Source organism: Phocoena sinus, chromosome 20 (genome assembly GCF_008692025.1).
Source record: "Phocoena sinus isolate mPhoSin1 chromosome 20, mPhoSin1.pri, whole genome shotgun sequence".
NCBI classification, from domain to species: Eukaryota; Metazoa; Chordata; class Mammalia; order Artiodactyla; family Phocoenidae; genus Phocoena; species Phocoena sinus.
In genome coordinates, this window is record NC_045782.1 from 2,601,219 (window position 1) to 2,622,298 (window position 21,080).

The window sequence follows — 21,080 nt, forward strand, 5'->3', positions numbered from 1 at the left end:
GCGGTTTCTGAGTGGCATGCACTGTCTGCCCCAGACTTCTAGGATGTCCTAAATATTGGAGGGTATGGGGGGTGGCTGGTCCCGTGGCTAGGCCTCTGGGGTCACAGGCTGAAGGGTGAGCCTTGTAAATGGAGGCTGAGGCCGGGAAGTTGGTCCCAAGGAGCCTGGGCGCCACAAGGAAGAGGCAGACACCCCTCAGTCCAGATGGGGATGAGGCTCCTGGGGTCTCCAGCAGCCAGTCCCCTACCCCAACCATCAGCCAGGAGCTAGAGATTTCGACCTACCTTGATCAGGGGCACATCCAGCATCTGGATATCTGTAATTCAGGACTGGAAAATCCAGGCTTAGATGCAGAGCCCCCACTACACCTCCTTTTCTGGGGGAGAAAGCTCTGACCGCTCACATTAACTCAAGCCTCCAGCATCCCCAGCCCCTACACGGCACCCACAAGTTGGGAAGCTGAGGGTTGGTTCCTCTTGAGCCAGGGATGACTGCTCAGGAGCCAAAAGGCAGATGTGGATTGACGAGGGGGTGATGGAGAGGACCAGAGAGAAATTACAGTCCTTTCCTAGATGCTACCATCTGGCTTCCTGGGTCGGGGGGAGGTGCTGCCAGGCCCATTCCGGATGGTGGCCCGCTACCCCGCTGGGAACGCCCGCCCTGCCTCAGCCATCCTACCCCAGCAGGACTCCCTGGAGAGGCCCCCACCTCCCTGTCACGTCTGAGATGCACCTGTAGTCTCCCTGGCCTCCTGGTCCCCTCCAGGGTCCTCCTGGCCCACAGTCTCGTCCCGGGCCTCGTCCCCACTGCCCGGGCCCTCGCCCAGCTCCAGGATGGTGGGCAGGTGGCCCTGCTTGGGGGAGCGCTTGCGCAGGCTGAGCAGGAAGGGCTGGGGCAGTGAGAAGATGTCCACGTTGTTGCCCAGGTCGATCCACGTGACGCTGGGGAACTTACTGGGGTCCTTCAGGGCGTCAGTGAGGTCGCGCAGCAGGGCCCGCGTCAGCCGGTTGCCGTTGAGGGCCAGCGTGGTCAGCCGGGGCAGCGTGCTGAGTGCTGGCAGTAGCTGCAGGACCATGTCGTCCGTGAGGCCCGTGAAGCCCAGCTCCACGCTATCCACCTGCTCCCCGCAGCGCTGCAGGTAGCCGGTCACCCGCTCCAGGTCACGGGGGGTCAGCGGGATGCCAGACAGGTCCACTGTGTTGTCCGGAGGGCTCCCGGCCAGGACTGCCTTGAGGCTGAAGGGGAGACGAGACAGCAGGGTTCAAGCGGGTGGGGCAGGCTTTTCTCCGGAGGCAGCCTCCGCTCAGCCCTCTGCCCGCGGGGCAGAGACCAGGGGCCCCGGTCCCCTTGCACTGCCCACATCTCAGCCTGGCTGCCCGGCGGGCAGAGCCTGGGGGATCACAGGGCAAGGCCCAAATGTTTTCTGCAATGACTAAGGGGACGTTCTGGGGCCAACGCCGGGGTCTGCACTGGACTCCTTCCTTCCTGCTTTTTTTTTTTTTTTAATTTATTTTTTATTTTGGCTGCACCGGGTCTTAGTTGCGGCACGCAGGATCTTTAGTTGCGGCAGGCGGGCTTCGTCCCTCACGCGACCTTTAGTTAGTTCCTTAACCTCTGCGCCTCTGTTCTTTGCCTGAGAAATGAAGCCAACTGGGTACCACAGGGTTGTCATGTGAAACAATAAACGCAGTCAGAACAGCGCCCTGTGCAGGAGGGCGGCGAACGGCCGAGCTCCCTGCTCCCCCACGAGTGCCACAGATCTCGGAAGCCCCTCCTTCAAGACCATCTTCCCCACCAGACAGAGGGTCCTTGGGGGGGCCCTCGGGACGGCAGGCGGGGGAGGGCCAGGGGCCCCGAGCCTGGTGTGGGCTGCTGTCCACCCCTTTCCACTCCCTACCGCCCGCCACCCCTTGCTCTTCTTTCTCACCCGCTCCCTTGCTCAGGGGCCCAGATCTCCCAGCTTCCAGACACCCCAGGCGAGCCCCGAGGCTCCAACCCTGGGAAGGACAGGGAGTTGGAGGGGGCGCAGCACCTGTTACCATCAGCAGCCCTGGGATCACAGCTTGGGCTTCCCTGTCGGCCTCTTAGGAGAAAAAACAGGCCAAGGGAAGAGCTCGGTAAGAGTCCCAGCGGAGGGAACACAAGTGCAAAGGCCCTGAGGCTGGTAGAGCTCAGCGTGTCTGAAACAGCAGGAAGGCCAGTGTGTGGGCGGGGGCGGGCAGGGGACCATCACTTGGGCCTGAGTGGGTTTCAGTCAGCGGGACGGGGGGGGCGTCCGAGCAGAGTAAGGCTCCTGAACGAAGAATGGACTGAGTGCCCTGTGTGCCAGGGAGACAGGAGGCCCCTGGGTCCCAGCAGAGCGTACCCTCCTGCATTTCCCTCCTCCAGAACTAGCGCACAAACAGACAGAACTGCCCTGTCCCCGCATTTGGTCCCTGCCCTCAGCCCACCCGGCGCCCCCTTTGGTGACTTCCTCCACGGGGGCCCAGAGCTCTTCTGCTCAGCGAGGGGGCTGGCCTTCCCCTGCTGTCTGTGGGGCCTGGAGGAGCCTGCGCGCCAGCAGGGCCCTGCCAGAGCCTCGGGACCCCGGCCGCTCCACTCCGTGATTTGCAAGCGGTTCCCCTCTGCTGCTTTCTGCGGTGCTGTTCTGGCGCCCAGGTCCTGTGTCCCAGTGTCCCCTCTGCCCCCAGGGTGCAGGGGGCCACACGAGCCCTGAGGGTCCTCACTGCTGTACGCCAGGGACAAGGCCGGGGTCTGGGTCCCCCTGGGAGACATCAGGAGGGCTGGGGGGAGGGAGGTGGTGGGGCGAGTGCCCGCATTCAGCGCACCAGGATCAGAAACCCCTCTTGTCCCCCTCCCCCAGCGTCAGAACGGGCGCGCACCCCCAGATCCCACCACACACAGCGGGGCCCGGCCGCCAGCATCTCCCAGGGCTCCTGCCCACCTGGAATGCCCACCCTGCCTGCCACTTTCCCCCGGCCCCCAGCCCTTCACTTCACCTTCTCCAAGCAGCTCTTGCCCTCCCCCCACGGCCCTGGGACGGAGTGCTGTTCCTCCAGCGCCTGGCCCAGCACAGCTGGCTTTGAGCTGCCCTTGTAGGAGGCGGCTGGGCGGCGGCGGCGGAGACCCGCCTCGGGTGACCGCGACTCACCAGGCCTGTGGCTTCCTCTTCACCAGCCCGCGATGGCGCCTCCACTGGGAATGGGGGCTGAGGTGGTAGGTCAGCTGCCGGCACAGCTTCTCCATGGCGCCCAGCGCGTCGCCCTCCTGCAGAGGAAGCCACAGGTCCCTGAGTCGATGGAGCAGGCAGGGAGCCCAGGCCCCCACCTCCAGCTTCCTGCCTCTGCGGGACTAGCATGGACCCCAGGCCGAGCTGGGGAGGCCTGCTGTGCGGGCCCAAGGTGGCCGCCCTGAGCAGGGAGCAGGGGTTGCAAACTCATCTGCACGATGGTTTTAGTTTTGTGAATTCGTTGCTATCATTGAAACACCTGAGATTTCTAGAGACGTCTGGATTCCAGGTGATCTGACAGTTGACCCCTCAGCCAGGATCGCCACGGTCCCTGCTGCTCCCCGATGCCCAGGGTCACCTTATCATGCCCACTCGCTCGCCTGACAGATACCCGCTGGGTCCCTGCTAGGTGCCGGGCACTTGCTCTAGAAGCTGGGGACTCAACCACAAGCAAACGTCCTTGCTCGCGTATTCCACACAGCAAAGGGGACGGTGAACTACTTTACCACGTCTCTTCTGCCCACGTCAACGGTGGGGAAATAAAAGAAGGAGGCGCCAGTTCATTCATCTCCGTTACCTGTCTGGCCCATCAGCATTTGACCTTGAGACCCTGGGTGTTACGGCCTGAATTGTGTCCCTCCGCCAAGTTCTTAAATTGAAGTCCTAATCCCCAGTACCTCAGAATGTGGCTGTATTTGGAAATTGGGCCTCTAAAGAGTAATTAAGGTAAAATGAGATCACTGCGGTGGGCCCTAATCCTATACGACTGGTGTCCTCATGAGACGAGATCAGGACACAGACATGTACAGAGGGGAGACCATGTGAGCACACAGGGAGAAGACGGCCATCTACACGCCAAGGAGAGACGCCTCGGAAGAAACCAACCCTGCTGACGCCTTGATCTCGGACTTCCAGCCTCCGGAACTGTGAGGAAATACATTTCTGTTGTTTAAGTGGTATTTTTGTCATGGCAGCCCCAGCAAACAAATACGCTGGGTTAAAGGATGCAGCAGAGAGATTTCAGAGGCTCCAACTCTGTCTCAAGGGGAGTCGATTCAACGAAGAGTCCCCGAGGCCTGGGAGACTGAGTGGCCCAGAGCGTGTGCTCCCACCAGATGGTCCAGTGCCAAGGGCCAAGGCCAGGAAGTACCAGGCACGGATGCAAACCCACTTGCAGACAGCAACGCGACGTGGTGAGGTCAACCGTGAGCCTGGGGCCAGTGCCCAGCAGGGCGCCTGGTACAGAGTGGCTGCTCAGTAAAGGCTGGCTTGATTATTACCGTTATCATCATCACGCTGTTAGTGCTGTCCGCCCCCCCACCATCTGCTGTTTGGCCCTCCAAGGTTTCAGGTTACCTGTGGTCAACCTCGGTCTGAAAATATTACGCGGAAACTTCCAGAAATAAACTCAGAAGTTTACAATTGTGCGTCATTCTGGGCAGCGCGAGGAAGGTGCCTGCCGTCCCACTCCTTCCCGCCTGGGACATAAATCATCCCTTTGTATAGTGCATCATCGCTGCGTATGTTGCCTGCCCTCTGGTGCAGGAAAAACAGTGTTTTTAGGGTTTGGTGCTCTCTGCGGTTTCAGGCATCCCATGAAGGTCTTGGAACGTATCCCAAGGATCACGGTGCTGGCCGGGGTGAAGGCCAACTTTGGAGGCCAAAGGGGGAAGGGGAGGGGTTGGCACATCTCGAGCTGAGGGTCTGCACCCAGGACCCCTGCATGCTGGAATCACCCAGAGCTTTAGACAACACTGCTGCCTGGGCCACCCCGCAGCGATGGGTGGGCAGCTCGGGCACGGGGACTTTTAAAAGCTCCACCGGTGATTCCCCTGTGCTGCCAGGTGGACACACTTGAAAGACAAGAAGGACCAGCGGGTGGGGTGTGGTGGTCTGCCCGGCATCACCCCTGCGACCACGCGGGACAGAACGTGGTCAGTCTCCCACAGCACCCGTGCCAAAGCCGAAGAATGAGCTCCTGGCCCTAAACCTAACCTTCCGCAGGGCTTCCAAAATCGGGGGCCACGTACTCTCCCTCCGCCCTCCAGGCCCGGAAGGAAGAAACAGGAAAAGAGGCGGCAAAAGCAGCCGCCGCAGTGCGCCGACACTGCCACCAGGGGGCAGCCGCGCGCAGGGCGAGGCCCCCAACCTGAGCCTGTTTCCTCATCTACTAAACAGGGACAGAAGATGTGGTCACTTAACAGCGGATCTGAGACCGAACGTGAGCTAATGTCCTCGGAAGTGAGAGCCCCTCCGCTTGTCTGGACTAAAGAAACACAGCTAACCTTTACCGAGTTATATTACCTACTATACGCTGGGCACTAACTCACAGCCATCCCATGAAACAGGGGCCCCTACAATCCCGCTTGACAAATGCGGGAACCGAGGCACCAAGAAGTGGAGGGGGTGGCAAGCCACTCGACGTGTAGGATGGCGTCAGGATCCAAACCCCGCAGCCGCTCTGAGGCTGGGCTCTGCTCTGCCCTTGAGGGATGAATCCTTTGCGAAGGTTGGTTCAAGTAGCTTCTATCGTTTGCAAACCAGAAAAGCCTCAAGCAAGCCCACCTACGTTTTCCCAACCCCATCACTTTCGGAAGCCCCCTCCAGGCCTCCTCCTGCAGGAAGAGGACTAAGCAGGATTCGCCCAGCGTGGAGGACGAGGAAGGAAGGGGAGGAAGGAGGCGAAGAAGGAGGATGCTGGCCCCTCTCCTCTTATTCGGAAAGCTGCGGGGCCCAGCAGCGCTTTTGTGGAACCACAACCCACTCCCAAGCCACAGCTGACCGGTCCAGAGGCGGACCCTGGGGGAGTCCCGACTTGGGACAAGACTCCTCGGGGGTTGAACACTGACAAGTCAACTCAGGAGCCCTGGGCAGCCATGAGGTGTGGGTACGGGGGGGCGGGGAGTGAGGCTGGGTGGAGCAGAGGGAGGGGGGCAGGTGTCTGTGCTGTTTGGGGTTCTAGTGCCTCTTTCAAGCTTGGCTGCCACCGGGAAGGATAAGTCCTCTTCCTGGCTCGAGGCAGGCCGCGGAGGCTTCTGTTTCTTGCAACAGAGGAGGCTGCAAGGCAGGCTGCGGAATCTGCGGCTTTCCCTCCCACCGGTGGAGAAGGAAGGAGGGGGAGGGGCTGTGGCGCAAGTCGGGTACACTGGGCACCGGCCCAGCGCCGCTGACCGCGGGCCTCGGAGAAGACCCTGCCTGAGGGACTCACTGACCCATTGGGAGAGAGGCCCACGGCAGACCTGCAGGCCCCTCCGGGCCGGGTCGCCGTGTCCCTCCGACTCCCCTGCCGTCTTCAACCCCCCACCCCAAGAAGTGTAGCAAGCACAGCCCCGACCGCTCTGCACCCAAGGCTTCCTCACTCAGTCATCAGACATGACTGCCCTGTCTACTGCACCCTGGACGCTGCTCCAGATCCGGAGACTGTGCTGGGTTGTTTGTTCACTCCCCACCCCGCTCTCTGTGCTGGGAAGGCTGAGCTCTTACAGACGGCACCACCCGGCCCTCCTGCTCCTGGCTGTCAGTGCGACTCAGCTAACGGGAGGGAGGTCAGAGGGCAGGAGAGAAAGGCCCAGGATTAACTCTTCTCACTCTCGCCCTGCTTTAGCCAGCCTCCAAGTCGGCCCCCACGGATGCTGGCCTCCTGGCAGGGTACAGCCTCCTTCCACACTGCGTTAGGGCTGATTGGGTGATCAAGACGCTACGGCAGCAGGGACAGTATGCGATGTCTGAGGCTGGCTCATAGAAGACACTGTGCTTCTCCCTTGCTCTCGGGGATCACCCCCTCTGGGGCGAGCCAGCTGCCCTGATGTGAGGAAGCTCAAGCAGTCCTGTGGACCGGTCACGGGGCTCGGAGCTAAGGCTTCCCACCAGCAGCCATGCTACCCTGCCAGTCCCCGTCCAGCCACCAGGACTCGCAGCCTGGGCCAATGTCCTGAGCCCCTAACTAGAACCCCCCACCTGTGCTGCTCCTGAATTCCTGACCTGCAGAGATGGATCAATGGTGAATGTCTGTTGTTTTAAGCCACCATGCTTTGGGGTGACTTGCTATGCAGCAATAGAAAATACAATAAAATATAAAAGAAGAAAAAAAACACAAGGTGGCTCTGGGAGAGCTCCTCAACAAATCACTGAGCATACACCCTCATTTTAGTGTCTGCTGGTGGGAAGCCTGACAGTGGACATGATGGAACAGACGTGCTGGGTGGGAAGGAAGGAGTCCCTAAAACTTCCCGCGACATGATCCGCGCTGATAGGGGGATTTGTTCTGGGTGATTTAGGGACACCCAGGCGGAAATGTCCAGGACCGGGGAGCCTTTTGAGTCTAAAGCCAGGCTGCAGATACAGACTTGGGATTCATCAATACGCAGTCAGGGGCGGGATGGGGTTTTGCTTCTTCCCCCTTCTGCGGGCAGGCACAGACCCAGCCCTTTCTAGGGTCTCGGCCCACACCCTGCTGGGGTACAGGAGGGGGTTTCTGGTAGGTTGAGAAAATAGACAGGATTCATTCGAGGTGGTCATCTTAGCAGTGGGAAGGATTATGTGTCTTGTGGGTGCTTCACCAGGAGTTGGACCAGAAAGGGCTACTTTCTTCGTCCCCTCTCACAGCTAAGGGAGACCCCGCCCCCCCCCTTTTGTCTACAACTTCCCGGCACACACTTGGGCTGATCTGAAATTCTCAGATGAAAGAGGTCCGAGCAGCAAGGCCTGGCTAGCCCGGAGCCAGCTCACATGGGTGTGTGTGTGTGTGTGTGTGTGTGTGTGTGTGTGCAGAGGCCGCCCCCATCATCAGCTTGGGGACCTCAGAGCCAGGATCTCCCACCCATGCCTCAACCCCAGCTGGGAGAGTCCTTCCAGAGGGCCTCTCCTGCCACGTGGCCTTGGGTACGGGGAGGGGACTGGCCAGGCCCTAGGCCTCCAGCGGGGTGGACCCCACTCTGGCTGCCTCTGGAAATCTGGCGATCAGCCTGTTGATTTCCAAGACTCTGAGTCCACAGGGGCTGGGCCTGAGGCCGCGACATTCTTGCTTCTGTGTCCCACAACTGACCTGCTAAGTCTGAGCACCCTGCCTGGCACGTGGTCAGTGCCCACAGACTGGTTACACCTCGGCTCCTGGGTATGAGGCTCTCGGCAGTGCCGGGCACACGCCCACGCTTCCTGTAAATCATCTCACTGAGCTCTCGAAACAGCTTTATAGGGGAGGGCATGGCTATGTCCACGTTCGGGTTGAGGAAAACGAAGTTCAGCTAATTAAGTGACCTAGAAGGTTACACCTGTGTGATGGACGGAATGTTTGTCCCCCTCCGCCCCCAGTTCATATGCTGAACCCCAATCCCAACGTGATGGTGTCTGGAGGGAGGGCCTTTGGGAGGTGATTAGGATTGGATGAGGCCACGAGGGTTATCGGAAGAGACCAGAGAGCTAGCTCACCTCCTTTCTGCCACGTAAGGCCACAAGGAGAAGGTGGCCGCCTGTAAACCACAGAGAGCGTCCTCACCAGAACCTGACCAGGCCGGCACCCTGATCTCAGCCCTCCCGCCTCCAGAACTGTGAGAGAGAAGTGTCTGTTGTTTATTAGCCACCCAGTCAATGGTAATTTGATGTAGGAGCCTGAGCAAAACCACCTATGAATGGCCCTCCAGCCCTCCCCAGTGGAGGGGACAGACGGCAGTGCAGGACCCCTTGGCCTCAGCCCGCAGCCCCTTAGCCCTGTCCTGTTTCCTGGGGTCGACATGGGCAGTTGGCCACCTGCAGACCCGCCTGCGTGGAGGGAGGGGAGCACTGGAACTGCCCCCAAACAGGACCCTCCTCCCCAGCCCAGCCCAGGTCTTGTGAGCCCCACGGAGCACTGATGGCCCAGAGATCCAGCACCTGACCGCTGGCCTGCCCTGCCCAGCAGTGGGGCCCAAACGCTGGGGTTCTCACCTGGGCCGTAACCTTTCTCAGATCGCTTCATCACCTGTATTTCGTCTTCCTCAACTCTAAGATGGGCATAAAAAACAGTCCTCTCCTATTGAGCTGCTCTGAGTGCCCTGTCATCTGTCACTCCTCTCACCTGTGGGCAACTAAATCCATGCTCTGGAAAGGGCAGGGGTCTGGCACCCACAAGGCCTCCTACGGCCTGGTCTCAGCTCCCCAGGAGAGCCAGGAATACCCTGAATGAGAAGCAGGCGGTTCCAGCTGCAGCCGGTCCCCTGTGGCTCCTGCACCAGCTCCTCGACCCCAGGCCTTGGGGCTCCCAGTCTGCCGACACTAATTACCTGTCACACGTCTGAGCCCAGCACCCCTGCCTCTTGCTGTATCCCTCCACCAACCCACCCCACACCTGCCCCGACGGGCTCCCAGCCCTCCATGGCCAGCCCCCCACCTTGAAGTCTTGACACCAGGCAGTCCAGAGAGAAGCCAGAGAGAAGGCCCTAGACAAAGCACCAGATGGAGGTGCCACCCCAGAGCAAGGTTCCAGCCCCTGGGCGCCCGGGCCAGGTGCGGCGTGGGCTTGGGAACCGCCTCTCGCCCTGATCCTAGGTCCTGCTGTGAAGTGGAGGCCGCCCCAGGCACTCCTCCATCCTGCTCTGGCTTCCTGCCCCTTCCTTCCTGCTGCAAGGAAGTGCATCTCTTGGAAGCTGCTGGAAATTGAGGGATGGGAGGGAAGAAACCAAAACAGAGAGAAAAGCCCAAGTGTGGAGCTGCCCTGCCCTGGCCCTCCTGTCCCTGCCTGGGTCCCAGCCTGGACTGTGGAGCCAGCAGGAAGAGGGGCAGATCCCCCAGACCCAGAGGGGCTGGGCAGCGCCCACAGAGCCTGGAGAGCCTCAGAGCCAGGCAGGAAGGGGACAGGAGTGAAGTGGGTGGGTGTAAAATGACACTTGGCCTCAGAGAGGAGGACAAGTGGGCGTGGTGGGGACTGCAGCAAACAGAGCGGCATGTAGGGCCACAGCTACATTTGCTTACACAGCGCCTTTGTGCAAAGAAGACAAAGCCCCTCTCTAGGTGGACACAGTCTTGCACCCGTGCCCCCGGCTGGTGGGCAGAGAGAGGGCTGGACCAAGCTGTCACCTGTCTCCCCGACCCCTGCCACCTCTGTATACACATCTTTGTGCAGGGTACAGCCTACACGACCGTACCTGTTGGCTCTGGCCCCAGGTAACAGGGGTGGCTACTCAGCTCCAGGCCTGTAGAAATGAAGAGCTTCCCATTTTTCAAGGGCAGCTAATATGGGGATTGTGTGAAATACTCTGAGGTTTACAATGAATCCAGATTTACTGCAGCCCGTGGGCCAAACGAGGCCAGCGCTGATGGTCCCATCTGAGGACCACCCCACCCTAGGTCCCCTGGGCCCCCTCCGCCGTGGATGCTGGGCCTCAGGGCAGGGTGACCAGCCCCCCTCGGGCACCGGGCTGCTCCGCCCAGGAAGCTCCCCCCTTACACCCTGGAGCTTGCTGGCTCAGACCACGGCCACCCTACCGGCTTGGGACAGTGGATGTAGCGTGCCAGGCTGATGATGAGGTCGTGTGTGATGGGGTCCACCAGGTTCCTGAAGCTGGCGTAGCGGTACAGGACGTCGTCCAGCGAGGTTGACTCCATGCCTAGGTCCTGCAAGAGGGAAGGATGCCCAGAGGTCAGCGAGGCCCACCTTACCCTGGAGCCCCGCCCAACATGCCCAGAGTACCCCCTGGCCAGGGAGGAGACCCCTCCAAAGAGGTTTCCCATCCCACATGGAAGCATTTACAGAAATTCCCCCGGAGGCCAGACAAGCCCCTGCAGAGACGGCCCTCCCCAGATAGCCCCCCAGCCTTTGCCTCTCCAGTTCCCCCGAGGATGAAGCCAAGGGCTGTGGGCCACAGCTCTGGTGGCTGCTTCTGCACGAAATTTGGAAACGGCGTGATAGTAAAACTCCCGTGCTTTGTGACAGGACCACGTATTGATATTTATTTGCTTTCTTTTTGCTTCTGGGGTCATTTTTACTGCTCCTTCTGTGAAGGACCCCGCCTTGGTGTTCCTTTGCCTTGGGAGGCTGGGTCTCTGAGTTGTGGGGTTAAAAGGAGAAGCTGCCAGGCACCCAGAAGACCCCACCAGCCCTCCCCCTAAGAAAGGGTGTCAAGTGCAGTCCTCGTAACAGGAGGGGTAGGAGCACAGAGGCAAGTGGTACGGGGTGGGCGGGGGCCATGGCAGAAACCTCTGGGGCAGAGGTTCCCCAAGCCTGGGGAGGGGCAAGGGCTGGGAGCATCTGCAGAGACCCCTGTCCACCAGCAAGAGACCCCACGGGCTTGGCCAAGAGCAGTGACCGGTCTGGGTCCTAATCCCCGGGGCCTCACTCCAAATGTTCTGGACTGTACAAGACCCGAAGATCCTTGTCCAACCCCAGGAAAGGGGCAGGCCCCCCAGACACGGCTAAGCTTGAATTTCCCACCAGCCAAGCTGGCGGGGGCTTGAAACAGAATTAATTGCTTTAGAGAAGTAAAGAAAGATGGTTTTCTACCCCAGGGTGTTGTACTACACTTTGTGTCCTCTGTCTGTGGAAGAGCTTGGGTATGGCTTCTAACTCTTCTCAAACCCCCTCTCCAGTTTCTGTTGTCCTTGGCGGGAGCTGTGGTTCCCTCCTAGCTTGGGGCCTTGCACAGAGCAGAAAGGAACGAGGACATTCCCATCTGAGGACCACCCCACCCTAGGTCCCCTGGGCCCCCAAGCCATATGTGGAGCTGCCCCATCACCGCCTAGAGAAGGAAGGCTCCCAGCCTGGGTTGCCATGGTCCAGCGACCTGCGGACAGGAATGTGTGGGTGACAGGTGAGTCCCAGCTGGGGTTTGCTCCCTTGTCATTTCTGTGAGTTATCCTGAACTTTTCTAAATACCTTCCCCATGTGATTCTTAGAAATTCCCTGAAAGCAAGTAGGCTGGGTTTCATTACTCCCAATTTACAGATGAAGAAGCTAAGGCTCAGAGCAGCTGACTTTGTTTTTAACTAACCGTCAGAATTTCAGGAATGGAATGTACGACTGGTGACTATAGTTAGCACAGCTGTGTGGTATATTTGAGAGTTGTGAGGAGAGTAGATTCTAAAAATTCTCATCACAAGGAAGAAAACATGTTTTCAAACTATATGAGGTGATGAATGTTAACTAAACTTATTGTGGTAATTATTTTGCAATATTTGTAAGTCAAGTAATTACGCTGTACACCTTAAGCTTAGTGCCAAGTCAATTATATCAGTAACACAGAAAGAAAAATAAATTGCATGTAATAAAGATGTTAAAAAAAAAAAGAATTTCAGGAATGGTAGGGGTGGGCTTCCACGTGGGCCTAGGGCCTGTCTTGGGAGGATCTGCCTTGTCTACCCGTGGGGTGAGCTGGGCAGCAAGCAGGCTGGAGGGCGGGGATGCTGCCCTGTGGTTTGGCCGCTGACATTTCTAAGAGCAAAGAGAGAAAGGGCTTTGCTGGGGTATCTGGAGGGGCCGTGCTCTCTGTCCCATGGGGAACCTCGTGAGTCCAGGTCCTAGCGGGGTCCCCCCCCCCCCGCCTCAATGGTTCCGGGACCTCTGCCTCCACCTCCCTGTTGGAAGAAATGGGTCTCGAGTGCCATCGAGGACACAAGGGGCCAGCCTTGGGCTGTTTCTGTTCCGCAGGAATGAGCCTCAGAGGCAGCAGCCGTGCCCGGCGCCAGGTTCTCTGGCTGCGGAGATAATTGACACGGTCTGGCGTGGACGCGGTGAGGGAGGCGCCGGATCAGGGTGCGGACAGGTCCAATCCTGCCGTGAACCTGTCCCCACCCTGCTTGTCCGGCCCCTCAGCCTCTCGGGAGGCATCCGGGGCACGCTACCTGTGTCACTGCATCTCAGCCTCCTCGTATGTAAAATGGGGACGGTGACCCCGCGTCACAGGTGGGCGAGGGACATAAACCTAGTAACACAGGGTAACGCCTCCGCAGGGAAGAGAATCACCAGCTGAGCGCCCATCCCCCTTCGGTGCCCCCCCCCCCCTCCCCGCCACGTACAGAGGTTCTTAGCCTCTTTTTGGATACCAGGCCCATTTGAGAACGTGACAAAAGCCACGACCTCTCTCTCTCTAGAAAAGCCCGGGAGTCGGGGCAGGACAGGGAGCCTGGCGCACAGACCACCCCGGCCTCATGGTCAGCAGGGCGTGCCGGGGCCGCGGGGACGCCAATTGTCACCAAGCAAAGTGCAGACTCCGGCGCCGCCCTCTGTGTGGTAGGAGAGGCTGGGAATACAGGAAGCGGAATTCAGGCTGTCAATACGTGGACGAGAGACCTCCTCCCCCTTGGGGTCCGTTTCCCCATCTGTGAAATGGGCAAACGGACCACACTCGTAGTTACTGAGCTGTGTCCCAAGACCTTGGGGCTGATGATGACAGGAGAGAGGCCCAAGGCTTTGGGCCCAGCTCTCCACAGAACAGCTCTCTGGCTGCCCTTCAGGGTTTTTGTTTGTTTGTTTCTGTTTTTTAAAGTAGTTCTGTTGTCAGAGAAGTTTGAAACCCTGGGACTGGATGGCTGCTTGGGTTTCTTGGGTTCCTACCAGCCCTGCCCCGTCTTCCCACTCCCCTCCTTCCCAGGCCAGTAGAGGCCATCCCATCCTGGAAGGACCAAGAAAACCCTAGCTGCTAACCCAGGACGCTGGGGCAGGTGTGGGAAGATGTAAACTGTCCTTCCCCAGCCCCCCAACCCCCTGCCACATGCCGCCCTGCATGTCCCCACCCTCCCTGTCAGTCTGGGCGCCCAGCCTGCTGACAGTGGGTCCCTCTCTCCATGCTGCTGCTGTTGTCTGGGGTCATGGAATTGTGGCTGGGGAGGGGGCAGAGGGTAGGAGGGGGCAGAGGGTGGGAGGAAGGGAGGGGGTCGGGAGGGGGTCTCTCCTGGAAGGCAGATGTGGCTCTGCTCCCGTGCTCTGGGTAAGTTACGTGTGAGTCATGGCCACCGCACGCCCTGTGAATTCCAGCTGGGGTGGGGCTCCTGGAGGTCCCAGGGCTCCGGGTTACAAGAAGCTGCAACAGGGAGACCCAGATGGGGGCCTGACAGACGCTGCTGCACTTTTATCTACCCTTTATTCCTTTACTTCGACCCCACCTAGGCCCCCGGAATGCTTGTGCGGCTTTCAGACACCTCACATGTCCTGAGGGCCTCGGGCCACGTCTGGCGTCCTTGGTGTCCTCTCCGTGTCACCCACCAAGCCACCCACATTGTCACCCACACTGGGGACAAATGTGTCATGACTGCACTGACAGTGCTACCGACCCTGCCCACCAGGGACCTCAGTGTTCCGCTCGGCCCAGTGTTCTGGCTGCCTGTCAGGGTGGGGGAGTGAGGGGGGTGGAAGAACCAAATCCACGTGCGGCTCCTCCAGGCTGCCCCGGGCAACTGCTTTGGCCTTGGAGGGGCTGGCCTGCCTTGCAAATACCAGGCACTGAGGAGACTCCTAGATTCCTCATCGCGAATCTAAATGGTACTATCTCTGGGACCTGTGCGTGTGGTCCGTCCCCCGTCAGAAAACCTGGGAACACCAGCCCGAGTCACTGCTTTGGGCAGCTTGGCACGGAGAGTGTCGCTGGCCTGCGACCAAGAGGGTGAACGGCAAGCATGTGTCACCTCGAAGAAGTGGGGCTCCCGTGTTACTGAAGCTTGAAGAACCAGGTTTGGGGACTCACTCCAGTGGGAAGAGTGAGGGGTACGGCTTTCCAAAAAGCGAGCAGAGATTCACAGTATTTCTCAAAAGTGTGAAGGGGGTCCTCAAGACCCTTCCAGGCCTCTGTGAGGGCCTCTTTTCCAGTGACACAGCAGCACAATGCTACATTTTCTTTGTAGACTTCAACCAGAACAACCTACTGCAAGACACCGAATGCAGAAGCAGTGCGTGTGAGAATCCAGCTGTCTTCTACTAAGCCAGCCACACACAAAAGAGAGTCACACAACTATGAGACAATGTCGCTCTTCTCACTATAGTTTTTCTTTTGGAAAATATAGTTATTTTCACAAACATTTCTTTCACATTGCAAGCTTATTAACTTTAAATGAATGGATAAATAAATCTTTAAAGTATTTTTGTTTTGATTTCTTATACAGCAGATAGCATTTATAAGATATGACCCACAGAGAGAAAACCTCTTTGAGGTCCTCCATAATTTAGAGTATAAAGGTTCCTCAAAAAATTAAAAACAGAACTACCATACAATCCAGCAATCCCACTTCTGGGTAGATATCCAAAGGAAATGAAAACGTACTATTAAAGAGATATCTCCACTCCCATGTTCACTGCAGCGTTATTCACAACAGCCAAGACACGGAGACAACCTAAGTGCCCCTCAACCTAAGACTGGATATAGCAGTTGTGGTCTATATACACAATGGAATACTATTCAGCTGTGAGAAAGAAAGAAACCCTGCCATTTGCGACAATGTGGACAGACCTTGAGGACATTATGCTCAGTGAGGTAAGTCAGAGAAAGACAAATACTGCATGGTTTCACTTACATGTGGAACCTAAGAACTGAACTCTGAAAAACAGAGTGGATTGGGGCTGGGGGGTAGGGGAATGGGAGACGGTGTTTAAAGGTACATACTTGCAACTAGAAGAAAAATAAGTCCTGGGGACTAATACACAGTACAACTATGAAAGACAACAAAATTACTGTTACCAACGCTAGAAGAAGTGATATTTATGGGACAAGACAGGGGTGTTGGCTAACACAACAATGACAACCACATTGCAATATAAATGTATCAAGTCAATACACTGTAGGCCTTAAACAATGTTATAGGTCAATTATATCTCAATTTAAAAGAGTTAAAAAAGTATAAAGAGGGCTCTTGGACTTCCCTGGTGGTCCAGTGGTTAAGACTCTGCGCTTCCGCTCAAGGGGGCGTGGGTTTAATCCCTGGTTGGGGAAGTTCCGCAGGCCCGCGCAGCATGGCCAGAAACAAAAACAAAAACAATTAAATTAGAAAAAATAAAGGGGGCTCTTGATACCCTGCACTGGAGAACCGCAGCGCTAGAAGCATGGGGTACCCTGGGAGAAAGGGGCTAAGCTGAGCCAGGCTAGGAGCCAGGGAGCCCCTGGGGAGGGTGCAGCTTCCCTGCTATGCTCTCTCCCGTCACTCCGACCCTCAGCGAGGCTCCCTGTTGATGCGGGTGTGGTTTTGGTGGTGGAGCGGGATGGGGGCGTCTGGGAGAGGAAGCTCAGCCCATGCCCACAGCTCGTGTCTGGTGTCTGGGAGCAGAAGCGATATCAATCTCAGGGGCTGGCCCCGAACTAGTGAGCTGGCACCGTGGGGACCCCGGGCAGCTTCAGAGGGGGCACCCAGGACCTCGGCAGCGCTTGCGGTGGAGGGTCAGCAGGGAATTTTGACACTTGCCTGACCGCCAGCCTCTCCTCTTCTTGGCCTTTATGGATATAATCAGAGATTTTAGATCCAGGTCACTGCTCTTATTGTTTTAATTTGTGGGTTTTTTTTTTTTTTTTTATTGTTAAAGGCACTCTATCGATGATAAAATTTGGCCATTTGCATTCAGTTTGAACACAGATTTGCACGTCTTTGGGACTGTGATAGCGTTCAGGGCCACCGCTCAGCCCTTCCCTGGAGCTGCTCCCATACCTGCACCTCATGCCGTCGCTGCCGGAGAACGTCATCCAGAATGAATACACGGGTGGTTATTTTCAGGTAGGCTCTAGCCTACCTGAAAAATCCTTTATGTTAACGTCGCACCTGAAGGCAACCTGGCTAGAGAGAAACTAACCTTCAAAATGCGGTAGCCCCCTGGTACTCAGCATGGCAGGCGACTCTGAGGCAGCCTGGGTTTTGTGTCTTGAGCTGCTTTTTCTGCCCATACGTCCATGGGATTGTCTTTGCCAATAACCTCTAGCTGCCTCTCCTGGATGGTCTCAGCACACGGTCCCCTTCCCAGGAACATCAGTTCAACATACAGCATAGCCCGAAAAGCAGCTGATGTCTTTACAACAATCTCACCACGTCACCAAAAGGGCACCCTCATGACAGCCCACCAAAACTCCTAACATCCCTTCCTTGTGTCTCCCCCAAGACCCCACCTGTCCCTCAGCGGCTCATCTCAACCCTGCAAACCCTCTGAGCACCCAGCCCTTCCCTTCCTAATACAAATCAAATCAACTTCTCTGGCTCATCCAGTTCTTAGCTCAAGCCACCGCCAGCCCCACTCTAACCAGAAGATGCCAGTGTTGATGAGGATGGACACACAGCTGGAGCTCCTGTGCATTGCTGGTAGGAATGTGAAGTGGTGCAGCCACCGTGGAGAACACCACGGCGATCCCTCAAAAAATTACAAACAGAGTTACCGTACGACCCAGCGACTCCACTTCTGGGTACGTATGCCAAAGAACTGAAAGCAGATCCTTCTACACCTATGTTCATAGCAGCATTATTCACAATGGTCAAAAGGTGGAAACGACCCAAGTGTCCATCAGCTTCTACAGACACATGGATAAACAAAGTGTGGTATATGTCTACAATGGAATAAGAAGGAATGAGATCTGACATATGCTACACTGTGGACGATCCTTGAGGACATTACGCTGAGAGAAAATCAGTCACAAAAGGATGATTCCACGCATATGAGGTACCCAGAGAAGTCAACTTCATAGACACAGAGTAGAACGGCGGGTGCCAGGGGCTTTCGGGGAGAGAGGCTGGGGAGTTGTTTCTGGGGGACAGAGTTTCAGTTTTGCAAGATGAAAAGAGTTCTGAGGATGACGGTGGTGACGGTTGCAAAACAATGTGAATGTGCTTAGCGATACTCAAGTGTAGAAATGGTTAATTTAAGATGGTAAATTGTATGTGATGTGCATTTTGCAACAATTTAAATTTTAAAAAAAGGTCCTGCCACTTAGGCAGGCAAAAACAGACACCTTCCTGAGATACAAGGGAGCACATGTTTCTGGCCATTGCTTTTCTGCCTGCCACACCTGGTTATTACAATTTTTTACCACCGTGTGTCTAGTTGTGGGTGTTTTCTTTGAATTTACCTTCAGCGTTGGGGTCATTCCATCTACAAACATGGACCTTTTTATAGCCTGTCTCATCAGGAGGGCGGATGTCGGCTCTGAGCGCCTTCTGAGCTGACCTCTTCTCGTGTTCATCCCGTAACACATGCCCGCGGACTGGCCGGGTTTGCCTTCTGCCACTGACCTCACGTCTGGCACCGTCAACCCCACTCCCACTGCTTCCAGTCAGGACTGTGTGTTGGCCAGCATTTCGAGTCCTTGCAATTCTTATTTCGCTCATCGATCTCCCTTTTCATCTCACCCTCTGTCTTTTTTCTCTTTTTTGCCTCTTTTCGTGGCATTTTGTTCCTTTCCCACGATGTTCATTTCCCCCGGATCCTGACGTAGATCATTCCAGAGTCAGGGTCCAGCCTCCACAGTATTTCTCCGACGCACAGGGTTATTTTCCCCACTTGCTCACCCCTGAAGGAGAGGTGATCTAGTGAGACCCCCATCCACCATCTGTCTAGTGTGATGCTGTGATTTATAATAAGAAATATATATTTGGTCTTTGTTCTCTTTCTGGCACAGAGCTCCTAAAACCTGCGGAATTTCCTAACTGATGAGAGAGACAAAGGTGTCTTTTGTTATGAGATGACTTTTTTTTTTTTTTTTTTTGCGGTACGCGGGCCTCTCACTGTTGCGGCCTCTCCTGTTGCGGAGCACAGGCTCCGGACGCGCAGGCTCAGCGGCCATGGCTCACAGGCCCAGCCGCTCCGCGGCATGTGGGATCTTCCCAGACCGGGGCACGAACCCATGTACCCTGCATCGGCAGGCAGACTCTCAACCACTGCGCCACCAGGGAAACCCAGAGATGACTTTTTTAATGACTTTATTTTTGTTAATGAGGTGACTTTTGGAAGGCCCCTTGGTCACCTGAGGATGGGGCCAGGGGAACCAACCATGTCATTAGAAGTTGGAACTTTCAGTCCCGTCCCTATCTCAGGGAGGGGAGAGGGGATGAAGAGAATCAGTCACCAATGGCGAACGAGGTAATCAGTCGAGCCTATGTGATGAAATCTCCAGAAACTCTCCAAAGTGCGGGGTTCGGAGAGCTTCTGGGTCAGTGAGCACGGGGAGGTGTGGAGAGTGGACACCTGGAGGGCTGGAAGCTCCGTGTCCTTCTCCACACCTGGCCCTGTGCCTCTCTCCCATCTGGCTGTTCCTGAGTTACATCTTTTTTTTTTTTTTTAATTTATTAATTGTTGGCTGTGTTGGGTCTTGGTTGCTGTGCGCGGGCTTTTCTCTAGTTGCGGCGAGCGGGGGCTACTCTTCGTTGTGGTGCACGGGCTTCTCATTGTGGTGGCTTCTCTTGTTGCAGAGCACAGGCTCTAGGCTCACACGGGCTTCAGTAGTTGCAGCACACAGGCTTCAGTAGTTGCGGCACGTGGGCTCAGTAGTTGTGGCGCACGGGCTTAGCTGCTCCACGGCCTGTGGGATCTTCCTGGGGCCCAAACCCGTGTCCCCTGCATTGGCAGGTGGATTCTTAACCACTGCGCCACGAGGGAAGTCCCGAGTTACATCGTTTTATAATAAACTAGTGAGTAAAATGTTTTCCTGAGTTCTGTGAGCCACTCAAATTAATCCAACCCAAGGAGAGGGTCGTGAGAACCTCCAACCTATAGTTGATTGGTCAGAAGCACGGGTAACAACCTGGACTTGTGATTAGAGTCTGAAGTAGGGGGCTGCCTTGTGGGATCCCCTTTACCTGCGGGATCGGACACCACCTCTGGGTAGAGAGCATCAGAATCGAGTTGAATTGTAGGACACCCAGCTCGTGTCGAGTAACTGCCTGTTGGTGTGAAAACCACACCCGTACGTTGGAATTTTAACCAGAATCTTGACCTTGTCCCACGGCTGCCTCCCTGGATAAGAGCTGAGTCCACCTCTCAGGTTCTGGTTTGTAAGGAGCCCAGCCTGGGGACCACACCCCGGACACTGAGCTAATGTGACTCTGACCTTGGGAAGGGACATCTTTGCCCACCTCCACAGCCTGGGCCGCCAAAACTCCAAAGATGGGGTCTGTGGAAACCCACAGTGGTGTCCACATCCCAGGACTTCCCCATCCCTGGCTGAGCCCACGGGCCACGCTGGACTGCCAGCGGCCACCGCTCGCGGGTTTCCCTCTCTCCCGCCTGCCTGGTGGAGGTAGCGTCTGAGGGTGGCTTTCTCCAAATACACGCAGAGATGCCTGGGGGGGTGCAGCGAGGGCAGCGCTCAACAGTGCTGCTTCTGCCCCCGAATCACTGCTCGCGTGGGAAAGGGGCAGCTGCCTGACGACTCCCTCCGACTGGGGAGAAGGGGGCTTCCCCTTCCTCTGGGCGGTCTCAGCTTCCGGGGGGGAGCCGGGGCAGCTCCATCTGTCTCAGAGCTGGAAGGGGTTCCTCCCAGGCCGCCCACCTTTCTTGGCTTTCAGGAATTTTCAACTGCTTTTGGTGTGTCTCCGCAGGTATTTTAGGCGGAAGCCACTCAGCAGGCTGCCACGCACTCGCTATTTTAAACCACGAGCACCCTCTTGCCTTTTAAGTTCCAGGTTTTGGGCCTGTTCCCAGGAGGAAGGCCCTGCGGGAGATGCGCTTGTGTCTGTCTCTCTCCTCCAGGCATGAAGCTACGGCTCCTGCGGCCGAGCCCGGGGAAGGAGCAGGCGGCTGGCTCCGCATATTAACCAGAAAAGGTAGACAGCTGCATTGAAGCCACCGGAGCCCGCGTGCGCGGGGCGATAACGAGGCAGTGATCGCACGCGGTCCTCCTCTGGAACATCAGAGGCCACTCTTCCGGGGGAGGGACACAGTCTGCAGTACTGGGCCTGCCTGGGCCACCGGCCTCCGTGTCCCCTC

At 57.0% G+C, this 21,080-nt stretch overlaps 1 protein-coding gene across 1 annotated transcript in view; it reads right to left on the reverse strand.

Annotated features, from left to right (window-relative positions):
- Nucleotides 1-687: 687 nt before the first annotated feature.
- Nucleotides 688-21,080, reverse strand: part of LRRC75A (leucine rich repeat containing 75A) — a 34,180-nt gene continuing 13,787 nt past the window's right edge. The window contains exons 2-4 of the mRNA XM_032615968.1: nucleotides 10,688-10,816; nucleotides 3,152-3,267; nucleotides 688-1,235 (exon numbers count right to left, since the gene is read on the reverse strand). Of these exons, the coding sequence (XP_032471859.1) occupies nucleotides 716-1,235; nucleotides 3,152-3,267; nucleotides 10,688-10,816 (765 nt within the window). The 3' untranslated portion in view covers nucleotides 688-715. The remainder of the gene's footprint in view (nucleotides 1,236-3,151; nucleotides 3,268-10,687; nucleotides 10,817-21,080) is intronic.